This window comes from Triturus cristatus, chromosome 9 (assembly GCF_964204655.1).
Source record: "Triturus cristatus chromosome 9, aTriCri1.1, whole genome shotgun sequence".
In the NCBI taxonomy this organism is placed as follows: Eukaryota; Metazoa; Chordata; class Amphibia; order Caudata; family Salamandridae; genus Triturus; species Triturus cristatus.
The window spans coordinates 949,874,539-949,896,077 of NC_140592.1; the positions used below are offsets into that span (position 1 = coordinate 949,874,539).

The 21,539-nt window shown below is 48.9% G+C and overlaps 1 protein-coding gene across 1 annotated transcript; it reads right to left on the bottom strand.

The window, feature by feature from the left end:
- Positions 1 to 16,305: 16,305 nt before the first annotated feature.
- LOC146799130 (uncharacterized) lies at positions 16,306 to 20,949 on the bottom strand. Its single transcript, XM_085627837.1, has 2 exons — positions 20,435 to 20,949; positions 16,306 to 16,922 (listed from the first exon to the last, which is right to left on the bottom strand). Exons 1-2 carry the CDS (start codon positions 20,718 to 20,720, stop codon positions 16,306 to 16,308), a joined length of 903 nt encoding a protein of 300 aa, XP_085483963.1. The 5' UTR covers positions 20,721 to 20,949.
- Positions 20,950 to 21,539: the final 590 nt, after the last annotated feature.

The window sequence follows — 21,539 nt, forward strand, 5'->3', positions numbered from 1 at the left end:
CAAACAGGTCGGCTGGAGAGTGATAGAGCCGTACCCCCAAGTATCGGGGGGCTGTGGCACCCACCAACAGCGTTTTCTCGCCGAGGCGGACATCTCGCAACTGGGACCCCAGGTGAAGAGGGTACACGATGGACTTGTCCCAGTTCACTCGCAGCCCGGAGGCCGCCGCGAAGTCCTGCAGCGCCGTCCAAATCGCGGTAAGGTCCGCTGTGGCATCTCGGATGTAGAGGACCAGATCATCCGCGTACAGGGAGACACTGTGTATCGTACCTGCTATCGGAATGCCCCAGTCAATTCCTCCCTCCCGCAGACGTATGGCAAGAGGTTCCATCGCCATCGCGAAGATTAGAGGGGAAAGGGGGCAGCCCTGTCTGGTCCCGCGCTCGACCTGCAGCGGCGCGGAGATATATTGCCCTATCCTGACGCGAGTGGCAAGATTAGTATAGAGAAGTTGGATATATCTAAGTAAATTGGGACCTACCCCGCCCTCCGGAGAACTGCGAAGAGATACGGCCATGTGAGAGTGTCAAATGCCTTCTCAAGGTCCAAGATCAGGCACGCTGCGTTAGGATAGCTAGTATTCACCTGATCCTGGACATGGAATAGACGCCGCAGGTTTTGGGAGGTACAACGACCCGGGACAAACCCACATTGATCCATGTGAATCAGGGGTCGGAGGATCCCTTCATAGCGCTCTGCCAGAATTTTCCCCATTATCTTGCAATCAGCCGAAAGGAGCGTAATTGGGCGGTAAGATGATAGCGATTGTGGGTCCCGATGTGGCTTCACAAAGGACACGATGATTGACTCACGGAGAGAGCTAAGTAGTTCTCCCTTCTCAAACGCAGTTGCGTACATTGCGACAAGGCGCGGGGTCAGGAGGGAGGAGAAGGCGCTAAAATACTCTAGGGGTAGGCCGTCCATCCCTGGTGCTTTACGACGTGCCATGGCCCGGAGAGCCTGCGAGACGTCCGACGCAGAAATCTTTGCTTCCAGTCTGGCATTGTCGGCTCTGGAGATGCGTGGAATTTGTAAGGGGTCTAAAAAGCAGGGAATGGCTTCCGGGTCAGTCGATTGTGGGGCCCGGTAGACGGTGCTATAGTACTGGTAGAAAACCTGGAGGATATCTACCTGGGTCCGTACTACGTCCCCCGAGGGGCCAGTAATCTCTGTGATAGGGTGTATGCCCGCATCCTGCTTCACCAGCCAGGCCAGGTGCGTTCCCGCTTTATCTCTATCTCGGTGCACCCTGGCTGCGTGTAACGGGACCGTGCTGTAGCTACCTGTCGCTCCGACGCCGCGTCCCTATCTTCGCGCTGGGTGAGTGTTGCCAGGTGTCGCTCCGTGTCCATGAGTGATCGTTCTAGTGTGCGCTTCACCCCTGCTATCTGTGTGATACACGCACCTCGCGCCACCACCTTGAACGCATCCCACTCTGCTAACCTTGACGAAACGAAGCCGTGTCGGTGTTATTGGTGAAGTGGTCTTGGATTGTGCGTGCATGATCATGTTTAAAAGCCGGATCAGTAAGGCAATCGCATGGGAGGCGCCACGTGGGAACCGGAGGAAGCGGCGGTCTCCAATGCAGTCGAATGACATGCGCATCGTGGTCAGACACTACCCTACCTAGATAATCTGTCTCATGTATTTTTGGTATGAGCTTCGGGGAACATAAAAACCGGTCCAGTCGGACCTGTAAATTATGGGGAATGGAATGGAAGGAGTACAGCCTTGTGTGAGGGTGATGTGCTCTCTAAGCATCCTCCAACGCACAATGCGTCACCCAACTCCGGAATTGCTCTGCGTGTCTCGAAGCCGGGGAGTGGCACGGGTGAGATCTATCAAGGGTGAGATCCAGTACTCTGTTATAGTCACCCCCTAGAATCCAGGGAATGGATGGGAACTGTGCCAATTCCCCCGTCAGGGCCTCCCAATATCGCTCTTGGTCGGTGTTCAGCGCGTAGATGCTGCCCAATAGTATCGCCTGCCCATCCAATACCCCATGTAGTAGCGCATATCTCCCTTCTGTATCTACCACCCTTCGAATTTCCTGAAACAGGGTGCCCGGGCGCAGCCAAATGAGCCCCCCCCCGTGCGTATACAGAAAACGTTGTAGCACACAAGGTTCCCCTCCATTTTGCCTGTAATTTACCCACTTCTGTAGCCGTGAGGTGAGTCTCTTGGAGAAACGCTATGTGCGCACGTTGACGTTTGATGTATGAGTAGATGGCATAGCGTTTACGCGGCGTGTGTAGGCCCCTGGTGTTTAGCGTGAGGATGCTAAGTTCCGTGTTAGGCATTGGATAGGGTTCTGGTGAGTGCGTAGTGGCCTAGTGGCGATGCTCGAGGGGAGTGTGACGGCCCCCGGGTGCCCTTGGCCCGACTGAAATGGTGGTGTGGGGTGTCGTAGGCGCCTCGGTGTCGAGCGTATTCCTCATGTGTGGTTTCCTTAGGGTAAGATCTATTATGGGTGGGGAAACACAAATAAGTAACCAAAACCATGATCGGGAAACCGTCCCAATACTTGGGACCCATCAGCAAAGCCAATGCGTCCAAACAGTCTCTCCCCAATCCAGGGATCGTAACCATCAGAACAAAACATTGGGGGTGTCGGGCGCCGCCGAGGCTGGATCGCGCCGCGCATTCGTAGGAGTGTTATACGCCGCCTGGCCGAGTTGACGGCCCAGGTGTAGAGGCGCTGGAGTGGTGTGAATTGTTCAGTTCATGTGGATGCAGAATGTATGTCGTGCGGGTACCTGTTGGTTCATGTCTCTTCGGTCCGGGTGTTTTTTCAGCCCGTATCCGACTGTAGCATAGTGTCCGGGACTGTTAGGAGGGAGTGCGTGGAGGGCCTCTTCCTCCTCCTCCGAGGTGAAGATATGGGGTGCTCCATCCAGCTCCTCACCAGTAGCATCGGGTCCCAACGCCGCCACCGCCTGCACGTCCCTGAGGATCTGAACCGGGCTCGGAGAATGTTCTGTACGTTGGTCGCGTAGATCTCGGCCGCTCTGCCATCGCTGGGACTGTGATTTTCGTGCCTTGCGCCTGCCGTGGCGTGACCTGGTTCGTGTGTGAGGTCTGGCTGGGGCCTCCCGCGGCCCCAGCCGGCAGTGGTGGTCCGCCCAGTCGGCCGCTTCCTCAGCAGCCATGAAAAAGTGAGTGGTGCCCTCGTGGACGACTTTGAGACGGGCCGGGAACAACAGAGAGTATTGTATGTTATTGTCCCGTAACCGGCGTTTCACCTCCAGGAATGATGAGCGCTGTTGTTGTACTACCCTGGCATAGTCGGGGAACACCATAACGTGGCTGTTTTCCACCTGAAGAGGGCCCGTGGTCCGGGCCGCTCGGATGGTCGCATCTCTGTCCTGAAAGTGTAGGAACTTGGTGAGCATCGGCCGGGGCAGAGCCCCGGGGCGCGGTCTGCCCGATGGCACCCGATGAGCCCGCTCTATGGTGAAAAAGGCCGTTCGTTCCGTCTGAGGGGTAAAGGATTTGATCCAGGTCTCCAAATAGTCCCATGGCGTCGCCCCTTCAATTCCTTCCGGGAGACCGATCACCCGAATGTTGCATCTTCGGGAGCGTCCCTCCAGGTCATCGAGGCGCTCCTCTATGGTGGCCTGCCGATCCTGCAACGCCCGTATTACAGTCTTGTGGGCTGTCACCACTGGTGCGAGTTCCGAGATCAAGGTCTCCCCATCCCTCACCCGGTCAGCCAGCTTCCGATGGTCATCACGTATCAGGCTAATGTCTGTGGTAATGGACCCAAGGCGTTCCTCCATGGAGATCCGGGAGAGCTCGATGGCCGCCAGCACCTGGTCAAGCTTGGCTGTGATAACCGGGTCCGATTGCGTGGCCATGGGCACCTCCAGCACCCTGGCTTGTGGTCGGTGTTCCGGCGCCGTCTCCGGTATCGTGGTCTGCTGCGTCAATCGTGTTTTCCCTATGTCCAAACGGCAACCGGCGATCTCTCGCCGTAAGGGCGTGGCGAGGTGCGGGCGCGGGTCCTCCCCGAGGGCCACCACCATCTCCGGCAGTCTCCTGGCCGTTCGTTTCATGTATGGGATATAGTGTGTGCGTATATCCTCCCTGGTTGATGCGCGGGGACGTCGGGCCTATGGTCCCTTGGTAGGAGTCGGCGTCGCCCCGGTCTCGTGCCCCTCTCAGTGCTCGGCTGAAGCCTTAAATGCAGCGCTGCTGACGTCGTGCGGCGGCCATGTTAGGGTCAGGCAGTGGGCCTTGCAGCGCCCGGGCCCCTACGCGGTCCTCCCGCGGCCAGACGCCTCGCGGCCATCCGTGCCCATGGTAGCCCCAGGGGGCCGACACCCCCGCTCACCCCTCGCGTCTTCTCTGGGACCGCCTGGTGGCGTCGCTGCTGCTGGGCGTTGGAGGGATCCCCCGTCGGGGCACGGTCAGGCCGGTCTGGGGGGCATCCGCCGCTTCTCCCGGGTTGGGGGGGCGTCCGTCCCCGTGTTGGTGCCTTCAGTGGTCCCCTCCAGGGGTGGCTGGCGCTGCCTGCCCGTTTCTCATGCCCCGCCGGGTACTACGGAATGGCCGCCACCATCTTGCCTCGAAGGTCCTGGTCGTCTCGGGGGCGGCCGGCGCCGTTGGGACGTCTCTCCCGGGAGTTGTGATCGCCCAGGGTGGCCCTCCGCCGTCCGCCGCCGCTCCGGTGCTGTTGGCAGCGCTCACACCGCCATGGCGACGCTGTGTGTCGACCTTTGGGCTGCCCGGTCGCGGAGCCCTAGCAGACTGCCTCCACCATCGTGGCTTGCTTGGCCACGCCCCTTCCCTATTTTAACACTGATAACCCGTTTTTAATTCTTGTCTATCCTGCTCTTCCAACATGGCCATCGTCTTTTAGCCCACCATGTCACCTCAGGTTAGACCCAGACATATGCAAATCAGCCTTGATCTTTCTCTACCCGGAACAGTCCAGCCCGAACTGTCAGGCCAGGTCATCCCTGAACTCGAAAACAAGCGATCCAGGACCATTTCCGTCCTTATTATGGGCTCATCAGCCAGGTATAGCTTGATTCCATTGGCCCAGTGAGCATGGGACCCACATCTAGGCATACCTGTGTCACTTCGGGTGGCAACAACAAGGTGATGGATGGAATGCCAGCATCAATCGCAGCCACTGGCATTCGCTCAGGCCACATACCAATCTATTGTTTTTAGCTGACCATGCCACCTCGTTTGGACCCAACATATGCAAATCAGACTTGACCCTGGTCCAATCGAAACAGTCCAGCTCGAACTGCAAGGCTAGGTACAACCTGAACCAAAAAACAAGCAACCCAGGACCGGTTTCGCCCTTATTATGGGCTAATTAGCATATGGCTAGGTCCAAACTGAGGTCTGAGTGAATGACTGTAGAACTGCAATTGCCCCAACCTGGGGGAAATTTATTTCAGGAGGACATGATGTTGCTAATGTCTGGTTCAGGAGCCAGCAACAAATCACAGAGAAGACTAGCACAAGAAGGGGGTGGGGTAGGATAAGGAGGAGGAGTCATCAAACCCTTGGGGCATAGGAGGCAATTCGGACTCTTAGAGTGTCAAGTTTGTCAGTGAAGAATGACAGCAGTTAGTAACAAAGGATCACTGAAGGCACAAGGGAGATTGTAGAGGAGTTAGAAAACATCAGCTCTTTGAAGAAGCAAAACTGTTACTTCATGGAACAGGATGAGTAATAATATGGGAAAGGAAGTATTCTTAAAAAGTATTGTTAAAAAGCGGGTGAGGAGGCACTTTTGCGATGAAAACGTGAAGCAATAAAGCTGAAGAGCTTATTGCGTGCCACTGGGGAAGGGATATTAGATAGAACTTTAATATTTTATTATATAAGCACGCAGACACCGCTTGGATCATTCACTCTTCTAATCCCTTCAGAGCAAGACCAAGAGTCTGGGGATCTTCATCTTTGATTCCCAATACTGTCCACTGTCACCTTTCTTAATATATCCTCACGGAGTGTGAGTTATGGTTGAATAGAATATCTAAATGGTAAACGATTTGTGTCTTGTACAATTCTTTTTAAGATGTTTGTCATTTATTACAACGGCTAGTACCATTAGATTCAATAATGCATTATTCCCAACTTGTGAATAACAAAATCAAATGCAAGATATGCTTTAAAGTTTACTTCATCTCTGAATTGGTTCTGTGCCTAAATCAAAAGGAACATCAACCTGGAATCACTGGCATGGATGGAAGTATGCCTAACTTCCTTAGCTGCTCCTGCATTTTAGTGTCTAACGTATGCTAAACGGTTGCCTTGAACTCTTACATTTATATTGCTGAACTGATACTTATGTTTATTGGAGATTTTGAGATTTTTGCCTGGGTTTTTACCAATGAATGCTCTAGTATAGTCGTGAAAGACACTGGATCTCAGTCACGATTATTTTAAGGTACCCCTAAATCTGTCCTTAAGTTACACAAGATGGGGGTATTCACTAACCTTCCCTTCTCAAACAGTTCTAATTTACAACTATCTTACTGAATAGTCCTAAGAGTAAAACATTTGCAAAAAAACCCACATATGACTGTTTTATAGACCTAGGTTGCAAACTTTGTGAATATACTTTAAAGACTCCAGTTTACAATTAGGAAAATACATAATTTATAATTAATTTTGGAAGTTTTTTATTGTCTCAATTTAAAATAGTTTCCCAAATGTATCCTTTCTTTTTCTAAACCTCTGTGAAAACTGATGGGGTGGTTGCCCGCTCCTTCAGTTACATTCCAGACTAGATTTCACCTTAAGATTGTAAACTCCTCTTCCCGGCCTCCAATATCTGACAGTCTCTTAGAAAGAATAACAAAAAAAAACATTCTGCTCCTTTGATTGCACAGACTGCACTGCACAACTTGAAATTATTTTTCTATGTTCCAATATGCCTAATGTTTGAGTGTTACTTGCCCACCATTCAGCACTTTAAGAAACAAATGCATTTGTTTTCACTGTTTTTTAAACTCAATAATTGAGGTGCGTTTGATACTGCTATTTGAACTGTTTTCTTATAATAGCTCTATGATTATTTTAATGTTGCAAAGTTTTTAATTAACCAAGCAATTCAATATAAGCTTGAAACTTGGTGGTGGGGTTGCCCACTCTTGCAGTTATGTCTGTACTTTCCATTTGTAACTTCAGTATGCAGATAAAAATGGCAAATTAATTATTTGGAATAAGTGAAATTTAAGAGAAAACTTGAGAGGAAACTGAAGAGCCCTTAAGCTAGAAACAAAGGAACCTATCTACCAGACCAGAGGCTGTCCACACACACCCAAAAATGTCTTCGGTAAATGGTGGGATTTCTTTGCTATTGTTAATCCTTGACTACATAAACTATGCCCATACATAAAACTATCACTGCAGTTCCCAGTGTAGTACGATTATGTTTGTGAACGTAACACGTCAGGACACTGTTTTATTTTATTTTAAAAAACCAATAAAATACGTGTTAATAAAACAGAGTGCGTAACTTAGATACAAATACCTACATTAGGTGCTCTTAATTCACTGTCCTTCACCAGTTTTTTAAATTGGTTGACTGCACTGTGGCTTATGAAAGCAAAAGCTACTCCTATTCACAGGTGTAAGTCAGTCCCAAGTCAGAAAACTTTGTTTGTGAATCAGATTGATTATGTTCGTATACCAATTGTGCACTGACGTTATTTCGTGTAAGGATATATTTAATTAAATATGAAAGAGCATGGCAATCGACTTTTTATTTGTATTTTTTATTAGCATTTTTGCAAAAATTCATCACAAAAACAGTAAGGGTAATAACATTTAACATGTAACAATTCATAATAGAGAGAAAAATACATTATAAGCAGAAATATACACATGATAAGTACTATTTGTTTAGAAATAGAATAGATATATATGAATAAATACTTGAATAAATGATTGTATAAGAATAAGAAAGATTTTTTTGAGATAATAGATAATGTGGACAGGTAGAGGAGATAAATTAAAAATTAGATATCAGATAATATAATATGAGGTAAGATAAGACAAGATAAGAAAAGATAAGATAGGATAAGATAAGAGAAGATAACCAGGAATGGGGAAGGATAAAGGAAGAGAAAAAAAAGGTGTTAGACTAAGGGATAGATATAACCGCATTGGGGGTATGAACATCAATATAAAAGTCAAGAAAGGTGACCAAACCTGAAGGAATATGTCCGTTTGATTTTGGAGATTGTAAATCACTCTTTCGTGTGATGCTGTGTGTACCATTGTTGTCAGCAATTCTTGTTGTGAAGGAGGAGATGGGGATTTCCAATGACGTAAGATAAATTATTTGCAGTGGCCAATGCTGTGTGAAAGAGACGACATTGGGGTTTGGAGAGTTTTGGGGAGAGACGGAGATCATAAAGAAGGATATTAGAAGACGTAAGCGGAGAGATAAAGGCATTGTAGAGTGTAAGATTCTACCCACATAAGTCCAGAAAGGTTGTACCATTGGGCATTCATATATACTGTGTGTGGAATCATAATTGGTGCTAGGGCACTTCCAGCAGTTAGCATGTGAGAGTAGACCAGCCTTCTGTAGTTTTGCGGGAGACCAATGCCACTCATGAAGAATTTTGAAAAGGCAAAATTTTAGTCTAGCTTCACGAGTGTCTTTGTCTAAATTTTCCAGTATTTCCTCCCATTCCCCATTGGTGTAAGATATTAAAAGTCGATTTTGCCATTTGAATTTTAGCGTCTGTGACAAGGGTTGAGAGTGAAGATGCATTGTAAATATTTTGTAGAGACCAGATATTACTCCTTTATGTTTACCCCAAATATTTAAATATGTTACTATGTGTGAAGTTTGAAGTGTTGAAGAAGATAAAGGGTGGTGCTTTTTCAAACATTATTGAAGTTGAGTGTAGTTCAGAGACTAATGTAGTGGGAGACCAAATTCGTCTTTAAGTTGTGCAAAGGATTTAAAATCACCATTGTGGAAAAGCTGATCTAGCGTTTGAATGCCTGCTAAATGCCATAATGGCCAAGTTAACACTTTCCTATTTATACCAAAACTGATATTGTTCCAAATAGGAGCTTTTTCATGAATGTGTGGGTTTAAATCTAATAATCGGTGTGCTCTTTGCCAGGACTTGAGCATTGCTGAGAAAATTGGATTTTTAGATTTCTGGCGAGTGATTTTAATACCATAAAATGCAGAAATGTCTGGATCAGAAGCTAAGAGATGTCACTCTAGATGAACCCATTGAGGAACATCAGAGATTCCCGGTAGCATAAATGATAGTTGAGAAATTTGTAATGCCAGTTTATAGTGTTCAATTGAAGGGAGACTCATTCCTCCGTAAGTGTGGTGTGCTTTTAATTTAGTTATAGCTAAACGAGGTTTTGTGGTACCCCATATGAAAGATTTTATTTTAGAATCTATAAGTCTCAGTGTAGATAATGGAATGCCAAAGGTATATAAAAAACATGGTAGAGTAACCATTATAATAGCATGCACTCTTCCCCACATGGAAAGATTCAGAATTTTCCATTTATCAAAATCACGTTGCATTTGAGTAATCATTGGATTAAGGTTGACTGGGACCATACATTCCATACCTTTGTTTACTAATATACCTAAATACTTAAGGTATCAGGACTGCCAAAGGGAAACCATGAATAGCCTCTTTTATGGTGCCATCAGAGATTGGTAAAGCTTTGCTTTTATCCCAATTTATTTTATAGCCTGAGAAGGATGAAAAGTTGTCTATGATTTGAAGTAAAGATGGTAGGGAGCAAGACAGATTTGTGAGAGTGAGTAAAATGTCATCCACATATAAATAAAGGTTGGATTTCCCTATGGGGAGAATTATGCCCATAACTTCATCTGATTGGTGAATAGTGGCTGCCAAAGGTTCTAATGCCAAAAGAAAAAGAAGTGGTGATAGAGGACAACCTGACGAGTGCCTCTTAAGATTGGAAATGGTTCTGACAATTTACTTGTGCAGAAGGATTATCATATAAGAGATGTATTTTTTGGATAAATTGATTTCCTAATCCGAAGCGTTCAAGCACTTTGAAAAGATATTCCCACTCTATGCGGTCAAATGCCTTTTCGGCATCTAATGATAAAGCTAATGCATCTTGTGGGAGGTTATTAGCATACCATAATGTGTGTGCTAATGTATGGATGTGGTTCCTAGAGGACGTCCTGGAACAAACCCCACTTCTTAAGAAGGCAATACCTTCTTAAGACGAGAAGCTAGGATACTGACAAATATTTTGATGTCACAATTTAACAGTGAAATAGGTCGATAACTGGCACAAAGTAGATGGTCCTTTCGAGGTTTAGGAAGTACTGCAATTATTGCTTTGTTAGATAGAGGACCAAAGGAATGATCGCGTTCAGCCTCCTGGAATGCAGCATGTACTGAATCAATCACAGTATACCCAGTCCAGCGATAGAATACAGCTGGAAATCCATCCTCTCCAGGAGCTTTATGATGGGACAAGTTGGATATTGCTTCTGCAATTTCATCCTTGCTAATCTCTCCCGCAAGAAGGATTCTACTCTCATCAGAAAGGTGAGGAAGATCTACTTTTGGAAGAAGGGTAGTTAATCCTTCCGTGTCTATTTGCTTCTCAGGTGTGTAGAGAGATTTGTAAAAAGAAACACATTAATTTACTATGTCTTGTGGCCTAGTGAGGATGGTACCTTGGGATGATTTGATAGCTGAGATGGCCATAGCTGCTTCTCTTTTTTAATTGTTCCGCTAACAATCTGCCTGCCTTTTCTCTTTGCTCCTAGTGTCTCATTTTCATTCTTTGGAGAGCAAATTCTGCCTTAGAGGTAAAGAGTCCATTTAATGCCATTCGAGCTTGTTCTAAAGATTGTGTAAAGTGGGTGCTTTGGTATATAAGCAGGTGTATAATAGTTTTTCCTGCTCTAGTTCTTTTTGTCATGCAGCATTCCGCTTATTAGCCAGTGCTGCCTCACGCATTATTTGTCCTATAATAGTAGCTTTAGCTGCATACCACATCATTCTACTTGAAGCTAGAGAACCCTGATTTGTTGAGAGGTAATCTTGAAAGTAAGTTTGTAATTGATTTTTGCCCTTAGGATATTTGTGCCTTTGCATATTTTAATGCATCAAGGTTTGCGCCCTGGTCTGGGTAGATCAACTTCCAGAGCCGAGAAAACCGGGGAGTGATCACATAATGCCGCTTCAAAGATACAGGAGTCTTGACTCTTGAATCGATTGAATCAATCTTTGAGATACTAAAAATAGTCCAAATGAGACAAGGTACCATGAATTGGAGAGAAGAATGTATATTCAGTATCTAATGGATGGGAGAGAGACCAGTGGTCAATTAAGCCATGATCTGCTAGTATGTCATCCATTAATGCCCTATCCTCTGCATTACTTTTTTATAACAGACCGGTTTTGTCTAGAATTGGGTCTCTTACGATATTCCAATCACCACCTATGAGATATTGTGATGCACCAATCTCTGTTAGTAAGCGATTCAGATGAAGAAAGAACGATTTTTTGGTTCATGTTTGGGCATAGACTGAACCTACGCAAATACATGTATTTCTGATACGTATCTTGGCCCTCCGGACCCGTCCATGTCTTTGATATCTTAACTTGGAGAGATTTACGGATGAGAATTGCTACTCCACATTTGCGAGTGGGTCCTTTATGTGCCGGATTACCTTTCTGTACACTACTATGTATCACTTCACCCCCTCAGTCTCTACACAATTTTTCTGACCTCAATGCATCTAAATGTGTCTCTTGAAGTAATGCCACATCTGCCTTTTGGATTGGAGATATAACAATACTTTTTTCCGTTTGATGTAGTGAGTGAGACCATGGATATTCTATGTCAAGACAGAAAGAGGGTGTATTGTTGTCGTGGTGGACATGTTTAAAAAGTATAAATGAGGTTGAGTAAAACTTTAAATTATGCTGATAAAATTTTAAAAATCAGAAAAACGTCCTGAAATAATAAAAATTGGGTATGTGGGGAGGGGAGGGCGAAAAATAGGAAAGAAAACCCCTGGATATGAACAGAGAGATATATAATCAATTGAACAAAGAACGTTTAAAATGTTAGAATAAAACGTTTGTAGATGTAGTAAAGTTTGGAAAAGGAATGTGAGTGAGATACGTAGATTGACAGAAAATGATTCAAGCACTAAAACTATTAAACTGTTAAACGCGGGTCTGTTTCTCCCAGGGCACCACCGTAGAGAGGAGCCCCGACAAAAGGATATGAAGTACGGTTGGGCATAGATAAGATATGCATCGTGCTATAACGTTGAGTATAATAATATATGAGAGCTATATAAATATAAATACAAAATATAAATACAGATATAGTATAAGATAATAAGGTCATTGAACTATGATAACATGGGGAAATGAACGTCATGTAGTTATAATAAATAAGTTATGAAGCAGATAGGAAAGAATTCCGTATAGTATATAAATATATGTAAGTTAAAAAGTGATTTAGTAATGAGAATAGAAAAAATGCGTAAAATAGAATTGATACAGAAATATAAAATGAATGAAATAGTATTATAGAGTGAGTCATAATATAGCATGCGATCATAACAATACAACAATATATGCTAATAAATAGTAATATGATATATTAAAGATGGTATTCAGTTAGAGATAGCTGTAATTTTCAATATATAACTTGTAGCTGAATAATATATACAACGAACTATAACGTAAATTATAGGAATACATTAAATCTATGGGAAGGCAGAGTATGAGTACATACATAGAATAAAATAAGAGGAGAATGTACATTTTACTATAATGCAGACCACAATAATACATTAAATTAATATGAATAGGAAGTATAAGTACATATATGATATAAGATAAGGCTAATAAACTATAATAAATATGTTATACATCAGGGATGGAAACATTCATTATAGTGCATAAATACAGACCAGTTAGAAATTAATTAAGCAACTATAAGAGAAGAAATATGATAAATAGAAATATATAGAAATATGAATTAGAGTAAACATCAGCAAAGAATATCTCATAATATAAATATCCGAGCAGAACAATATATTCAAATGTTACGAAAACAACATAGGAAAGATGTTACTCAATTATGTGGAATTATATGAAACTGTAATATATTGTCATTTTACAGCATATAACCTGTGGCTGAAGACTGAGCTCTATTTAATGATAGAGAAGCAAGGGTTCATCTCAGTTTGGATGAAATAAAATGGATTACTGTCGTCAGTTTAAGCATGAGAAATCATTGCTGTCAGTCTTCATCTGAAGCTGGTTTCAGAGGAGAGCAGATTTATCTCTCTGTTGCTCTTGTGGAAAAGCAGAGACAGTATGCAGTGCTGAAGATTTGTCATCCTGGATATGTACAGGGTGTTCAAGGTCTTGTCCCCTGTGCCTTGTATTGCTGAAAGTACGCCTTCTGTTATCAAATGATTGTTCTGAAGAACCCAAGCTCGCATGAGTGACATCAACTGAAGCATCTAGCGTATCCATGTTCTGTATTTTCATCTGGTCTAGAAATTGCTGTAAATCTGCTGGATCATAGAAGTCTCTAGAATTGCCATTTTTCATAATACGAAAGCGAGCTAGCTCGAATAGACCACACTTAATGTCCATCTGTCGTAACTGAGGTCGTAACTTTGGAGAAGTCTGCGGCCATATGGATGACATGGTCATTATATGAGAAGGAACCCTGCGACTTTGCTGCAGTGAGTAAATGTCGAGCTTGTTCATGCCTCAAGAAACAAGCGATGAGCGGTCTCGGCCGAGCTGTTTGATCCTTCCGTGGAGGGCCGATGCAATGGGCTCATTGAATTTGTAGTGGAGGATTAAAGGTGATACCAGTTAATTTTGGAAGGACATCACATTGAAAGAGTCGAGCATTTTGGCCCTCAATGATTTCTGAAAATCCAAAGAAGCGAATGCTGTCTCGTCGACTACGATCTTCTAAGTCAGTTATCTTGCTGCGAAGAAATAAGAGCTCTTGATCCTTGTTGTGTACTTCATTAAGACGACCTTCCACTGTTGTCAGTCTCAGATCTAAATTCGTCAGTTTTTGCATGAAATCCCACAAGTTCTGCACTAATAGTTTTGGTTACAGCTGTCAAGGACAATATATTAGCATCCATTTCCTCTAGCCATCGACTGACAGTGGAGATTTCCAGTAGCATACGGTTCATGGTGTCACCTTGTGGAGAAGCGTTGGCGTTTTGAGGAGATTCTTTTGTAGAGGGAGTAGCCCCTTTCGTAGGCATTTTACTTGGTTTTTTAAGAACTTTAGCAAAGAGGAGCGGTGTAGAGGAGGTATTCTCGTGCTTGTTGTTTGACATTAAAATCAAATCCCTAACAATGTGCATATACGTAGTGTAAACCTCTACAGTGCTTTTCCAAAATAATGCCCCCACTAGATGATCGAAGTTATTGAGGGTTTTATTTGTTGAAAAATAGTATTAGGAAGGCTGCAACTTTAGAAGACTTTACTAATGGGAATCAGGGCTGAATATTGAGTCTAGCCTCAGTACCTTGGAAGGATCCTGGTTGAATTAATTAGGAATGTCAGAAATGCCAGGTAGCTTATAAGGCTGGATAAGCTGTGTGAGGCGCAATTTCCATGTGAGTATAGAAACTCTCCCAAAAGCTGCACTTGGGAGCGAAGGCACAGGCAAGAGGAATCCCTCACTAAAAAAAAAGAAAAAAGGATAAACACAGAGCGAAATGTCCTTGTATATGAAGAGTGGGGGAGTCCGAAGCACCCAAAATGAAGACCACTAGAACCTCTTCCAATAGTCTTATATAGTGTGCAGCAAATTGCGACTTGAAACAACAAAATATGCCCTCAAATTGTTGTGGTTGTACTATGGAATTAAATATGTCACTTCTATTTAAACTGCATTACTGTGGTATTTTTGCGCAAAATCAGTGCAGCAGCCTTTCGGTACTTATAATATTGTGCCTCATGCGCAATAAATGTGAGCTTAAACAATGAAAAAACGTATATCCAAGAAAAATGCTCAAGTTGTTGTTATGTCATTATGTGAGGAGAAAAAAAAAATTGCTTCAGTGCTGTTTATTCCATATTATGGTGGAGCTTTCCATTGTTTCAGCCTGTGCTTATTAATAATGAAACGCCCAAGAGCTCCGCCTGAAATTCCTAGTCAAACGGCGAGGGCGCGCCCACATGGGTGGAGGCTGTGTGAGGAACCTCGGCCTCTGCGCATGCGAGGGCCGAGGATTCCTGAAGCGGTGAAGGCCAGCTGACGTCGCGCTCACCTGAAGAGGCTGCGACGAGAAAAGGAGGCATGCAAGACGCCACACTCGCGCAATAAACAGACCACACCGTGTCTTTAGCGTAAAAGGCCATTTATTAGGACCAGGCTGCACAACATTAACAATACCAAAACATTATATGAATAAACTTTCCCCCAACACTCTACCATCCTTCACTCCTTTCACCCACTCCACGCTCCCCTTTTGTACCACTCCATGCCCCTTCCGTTCCTCACCATTCCACAAACCTCCTTGCATCCTCCCGGCTCTCCTCGGCCATTTCACTCACGCCTCCAATACCCCCACCTCGTTCACTCTTCCCCCCCCGAGGGATGGGTGTGCCCGCTAATGACTCCCCCCACCCCTCCAAAGTACCGCCACCCCGCAGCCTGTCCTAAACTGGCACGCTGTAGCCAACCCTGTAAACCCAACCCTCAACTGCAGGGCGGGTGGGTGGCCTTTTCTAAACCCTCCCGATGGTGCCGAGCGCAGGAAGAGGAAGTCGCCTTCCTCCCCTGCGCTCATATACCCACCCCCTAACTCCACCCCTTGACCCTACCTGGTCCTACCCTCGCGCGAATGACCCCGGGGGAAGACTAGTCTGCGACTCTGCTTCCCCCGGGGCCCGGCATCGCGCAATCAACAGACCACACCGTGTCTTTAGCGTAAAAGGCCATTTATTAGGACCAGGCTGCACAACATTAACAATACCAAAACATTATATGAATAAACTTTCCCCCAACACTCTACCATCCTTCACTCCTTTCACCCACTCCACACTCCCCTTTTGTACCACTCCATGCCCCTTCCGTTCCTCACCATTCCACAAACCTCCTTGCATCCTCCCGGCTCTCCTCGGCCATTTCACTCACGCCTCCAATACCCCCACCTCGTTCACTCTTCCCCCCCCGAGGGATGGGTGTGCCCGCTAATGACTCCCCCCACCCCTCCAAAGTACCGCCAACCAGGTAGCCCCCTGTAGGGCGGGTACCTGCCCCACCCCCTAGGCCAGGACCCCTCACACATCCCTGCGACACCAGATTGCCTCATTCCAGAGCTTGCTGACCACATCCCTCATTTCCATCATATAATAGGCGTTCCCCAATCGGGACAGATGCACCCCGTCATCCCTAAATAGCAGTGGTTCCTCCAGTCGTAGTCCCGGGTGACTGATCACCTTGATGTCCTTCTCCCCACAAAAAACGCGCATTGCTCTGTTCAATTTTCGACGCGCTTTCTCAATTGCCCCATGCTTGACAGCTCCCCTCCAGATCCTCCTCGGAACAAACTCCGTCCATGCAATGCAAGCCCCCGCCAGTCTGTGCTTAAGTACCTCCAAGTCTCTCTGCATCAGCTGTAAGAGCGCCAAACCCGACAGCCGAACCAAGTCATTTTCCCCCAAGTGTATAATCAACAGATCCGGGCAACCCTTCTGTGGGACCATCTTCGCGAGCCAGGGCAGTAGTGCCCCCCATCGCATTCCCCCTTTACCCCACCAGTGCACTTCGTGAAGTTGTCCTCTGAGTCCCAGGTTACGGCCGTACACCTGTTGCTCCGCATATTTCGACGCCCAGTGCACAAAAGAATGCCCCACGATCCATGTGACCGTCTTGGCCCCAGGGCCTCCCACGCAACCTAAGAGAGAAACAGAGGTTAGAGACGCACCAAGAATGCCAAACCCCGCTCCGTCCAACCCCCCACACCCAGCACCCCGCCCTGTCACTTTCGCACGTAACGCTCACAACACCTTGACCTCCACCTCCCAATCTGTCGGATCCTATCCCAGGACCACCCCAGCCGAGCAGCCGCTGTCGCCGCCCCAATCCGGAAGGAGTGAGTTCCAAAACCCGCCGGCTCCAAACCCACACGCACCAACGCCATGCGCAACACCGCCAACAACTGGCCAGCCGTCACTCGTGCCCCAGACATGTGACAAAATATTTCCCCTACCCCAAGCTGCCGCACCCTCACAAAAGCCTGCCACTCAGCCACCGGGCACACACCCCCTCCCTGATTCTCATTCAGCCAAACCCACTTACCCCGGCCCAACTGGTCTGTCTTCGACCGACCGAGCCAAATCCCCAGGCGCCCCGCATCTAATCTGACGTCCTCATACCTCCGCCCCTCCCCAGCCCGCGTGCCCAGCAACTCAGACACCCGGAATGCCCCGAAAAACATCCAGACCATGCACAAGCGAAAAACCCGAACCTCAAACTCATCATAGCAACAGAGCGGCAACGCCGCAACCAACCGAACCAACACCTCAAACGTTATGGCCTCCCGCGGCACAGAGCCCCCAACCCGCTCCCTACCCCAACCCCGCAACACCCTACTAACAATCACACCTTTCGTAGGGTCAAAACCAAAAAACAGACAGCAATAAAAGGACACCCCTGCCAGCTTTCCTGAAATGGTCGCCGCCGACAACCCCTTATCCATACAGTGCAGCACAAACTGTAACACTCCACGCTCCACCCCCACCTGTCCCCCAGCCTCAGAAACCTCGCTCCAACCCATAAAGGCGACAAACTCTGCCCACGCCCGTCTGTAGGTCCGCCTGGTGGTAACAGCAACAGAATTTTCCACTAGGTCAACCACCCTCACTCCCCTAGGGCCCAAATGCCATCCGGCAGCCCCGTCTTGCACAGATCCGCTCCAGGTGCCAGTCGCCGGAATCGCTGCCACTGCGAGCGAGACAAAGCATCCGCAATGTCATTATTCGCCCCCGGCACATGCTTGGCTCGAAAAGTCACATTCAGCCGCAAACACTTCAGCATGAAACTCCTCAACAAGCGCAACACCCTCAGGTCCCTTGCCCTCTGCCGGTTGACCAACTCGACCACCGTCATGTTGTCCACATGGAACAACACCGCCCTGTTTTGAAACTCAGAACCCCACACTTCCAGTGCCACCAACAAAGGAAAGAATTCCAAAAAGGCAATGCTCCTCCCCTGCTTCCTCCAGTGTTCCGGCCAGGTCTCTGCACACCACCTCCCGTCCCAGAAAATGCCAAAGCCATCCGCCCCAGCTGCATCCGAGTAAATTTGGATTTGCCAAACCGTGTTTTCCTCCACAAAGTCCAATGAGACCCCATTGAAATCCATCAAGAACAGCAACCACGTCCGCAGATCCGCCCTCACTCCCATGGAGATCCTGACCCTGTGGTGTGGAAGCACTGCCCCCGACATGGCCATGCCGAGCCGTCGGCAGAACGTCCGCCCCGCCCTGACTACCCGGCACGCAAAGTTCAAGAACCCCAGCAGCCTCTGGACCGCCCGCAGCGCAATCCGTTTCTCACCAATCGCCCACTGGAGGCACTCCTGAATTTCCTCTACCTTCGCGGCCGGGAGCCTCGCTGTCCATTGTATGGAATCCAGCTCAATGCCCAAGAATGTCAGAACGCAAGCCGGCCCACTCGTCTTTTCGGGCGCCAACGGAACCCCAAATCCCTCCGCCAACTCCTGGAACCCTGACAGAGCCCTGCCACAGTCCCCCTAACCTGCCTTCCCCAGAAAGAGGAAATCATCCAGATAGTGCGTGACATCCCGGTGCCCAGTTCGCTGCGTGAAGGCCCACTGCAGGAAGGTGCTAAACATCTCGAACAAGGCGCAAGAAATCGCACACCCCATGGGCAAGACTTTGTCCACGAAGATGGCCCCCCCGAACTGCATCCCGAGGAGCGCAAAATCCGCCGGGTGTATAGGCAGCAAGCGGAAAGCCGACTTCACGTCACATTTTGCCAATTCCGCCCCCGGCCCACACACCCGCACAAGGCGGATCGCATCGTCCACCGACGCATACAGCACCCGGGAATCCTCCTCCGCGATGAAGTCGTTCACTGACTGCCCCTCTGGCCACGATAGGTGATGAATCATCCGAAACTCACCCTCCTCCTTTTTGGGCACCACCCCCAGTGGAGAAACGATCAAATCCTCCATCGGCCAGTCATAAAAGGGGCCCGCAATCCTCCCTTCCTCCACCTCCTTCAAGAGTTTAGCCGCCACCACCCCCGGGAATTCCTTCGCTGACTTGAGGTTGTCGGCCCATCTCCGTGATCTGGGACCTTGATACCCGACCCGAAAACCATCCGTAAAGCCCCACTGAATCTTTAAGGCGGCCTCCCTGTCCGGGTAAAGGGAGAGCCACGGGGCCATCTCCCCCACCCTAACCGGCGTAGGGGCCCTTCTGTCCAGTCTGCCCCTTCCCCTTGGCATTCCGCCATTGTTCGGAAGGAGTGGTGAGTGTAAGGCATTGCGTAAGGGGGTGCTTCCCCCCGCACTTAGAGCACTCGTGCTTGAACTTGCACGGGTACCTGGAACAATACCCCCTATTGTAACTCCAACAGGCCCCGGTATTGTAAGTGCCGGGCTTGCTAGACTGTCCGGCCCCACCTGTGGGTGCTGTGGTCCCCCCCGCCCCAGTATGGGCGGGACGCGACTGAAAAGACCGATACGAGACCGGCAAACCACTCGCCGTGTGAGTTGATGCGGATGAATGCGTAGACGCCATCCATTGCATCCACAATTCCTGGTCCACCTCACCCCAATGCTTCTCGGGGTTCGCACTGACCCGCGCCCTGAACTCCTCATCGTAACTCAACCACGCGAAACCCCCAAACTGCATCTGAGCCTTCCTGATGATATCCATGTATTTCAGCAATGCGATTGCCCTATCGGGATGTTTCTCGCAATAGATACTCGCGTAAATGAGAAAGGCAGAGGTCCAATTCTCCATATTCACCGTCACCCGCGGCCGCCTAGTCAGCTCCCACTCTTCTTCCTTGGAGCCCTCTTTGGCCTGCACCTCCCTATGCAGTAATTTAAATACGTCCACGTACTCATGCTTCCAGATCTTCCCCTTTATTTTGTCGGACAAGTGCGACCCCAACGGCATAGCCAGGCCCATGTAGGGCAGTTTTTTGGGGAGCTTACTCCCCGACGCCTCCTCCTTACCCCCATCCTTCTCTGTCTGCACCCCCGCCGACGCCACCGCCTTGCCTCCAACCGCTTTGTCCTCACTCGGGAGCCCACCCTTGGGAGCCCCCACCACCTCCCGCACAGAGCCGTCTCCCACCCCAACCGACCTACAAGCCTTCTTTCTTCCCCCATTGGGACCCCCGTCCCACACCGACCACCAAACCCGCTCACCTGTCAAAGTCGGCTGTCGCTCGCTGAGCCGTCCTCCGGAGGGGGTCGCCCGCCGCGTCTCTACCGTCTCCTTGTCCGCCGATCTCCGGGGGACCTGTAACACACCAACCTCTCTGTTGTCCTTGCCAGCGCCCGTCTCGTCACAGTCATCCCGCACCTCCCCGTCCTCCAGCTCATCACTTTCTGCCTCATAATCCAACTCCACATCTGCCTCCACACCGCCAGGCACCCACAACACCTCTCTCGCCGCTCTCTTCACACCCTTGCCATTCAGTTCACCAGACATGCGTGACCCCTTCCCCCCCGCTGCCACTGCCCGTTCCCGCGCTGGAGGGATGGCCGCCGCGGACCGCCCTACTGCTTCTTGACGGCGGTAAGGGGCCGTCTTGCGCCCCACCGTACTCCCCTTAACTCTGCCGACAGCCGCCGGCTTGGATCCCCCCCCGCCCCCCAGGTCGCTCAAACCTGGGCGGGCCCCGGCACCATCGGGCCTCAAAGCCGTCCTGGCCGTCCCTGCCTGCGTCCGCGGACCCCTGACAGCCCCCCCCACCCGCCCCCTCGCCCTCTCCGCCCTCCCCCGCTCCTCCTGCTCCGCCCACCGCTCCTCCTCCGACGTGGGCGACGGGGGCCCCTCCGCCTCGGCCTCCCACACCGCCCCCACCCACCTCTCCTGCTCTGCCCGCCGTGCCTCCTCCGCTTGCGCCCAAAGGCGCTGTTCCCGCAGCCTGTCCTCCCAAGTCCACGCGCACCAGCCCGGAAGCCGTGGGGGGGGCGGGTACCCAAAGACCCCCCCTCCAAAATCCCCGAAGCAGGCTGACCACGCCCCACCGACGGCACGACCCCTTCGGGCGGAACCGCGGGAAACCCCCCTCCCGGCCGCCCCGCGCCGCCAGCCGACACACCAGGAGTCGAGGCCCGGGACCCCCCCCGAGACAAATCAAGGGGCCCCTCAGATTCCAAAGCCCCCCCCACTCCCTCTACACCAGCCAGCACGTCCACCGCCTCGCCCGCGGGCCCCAGCCCCCCAGCCCCCACCCCCACCACAACCTCCGCCACCTCGCCCCCCCCAGCCGTCACAAGCTCGTCCCCCGGCCCCCCCACTCCC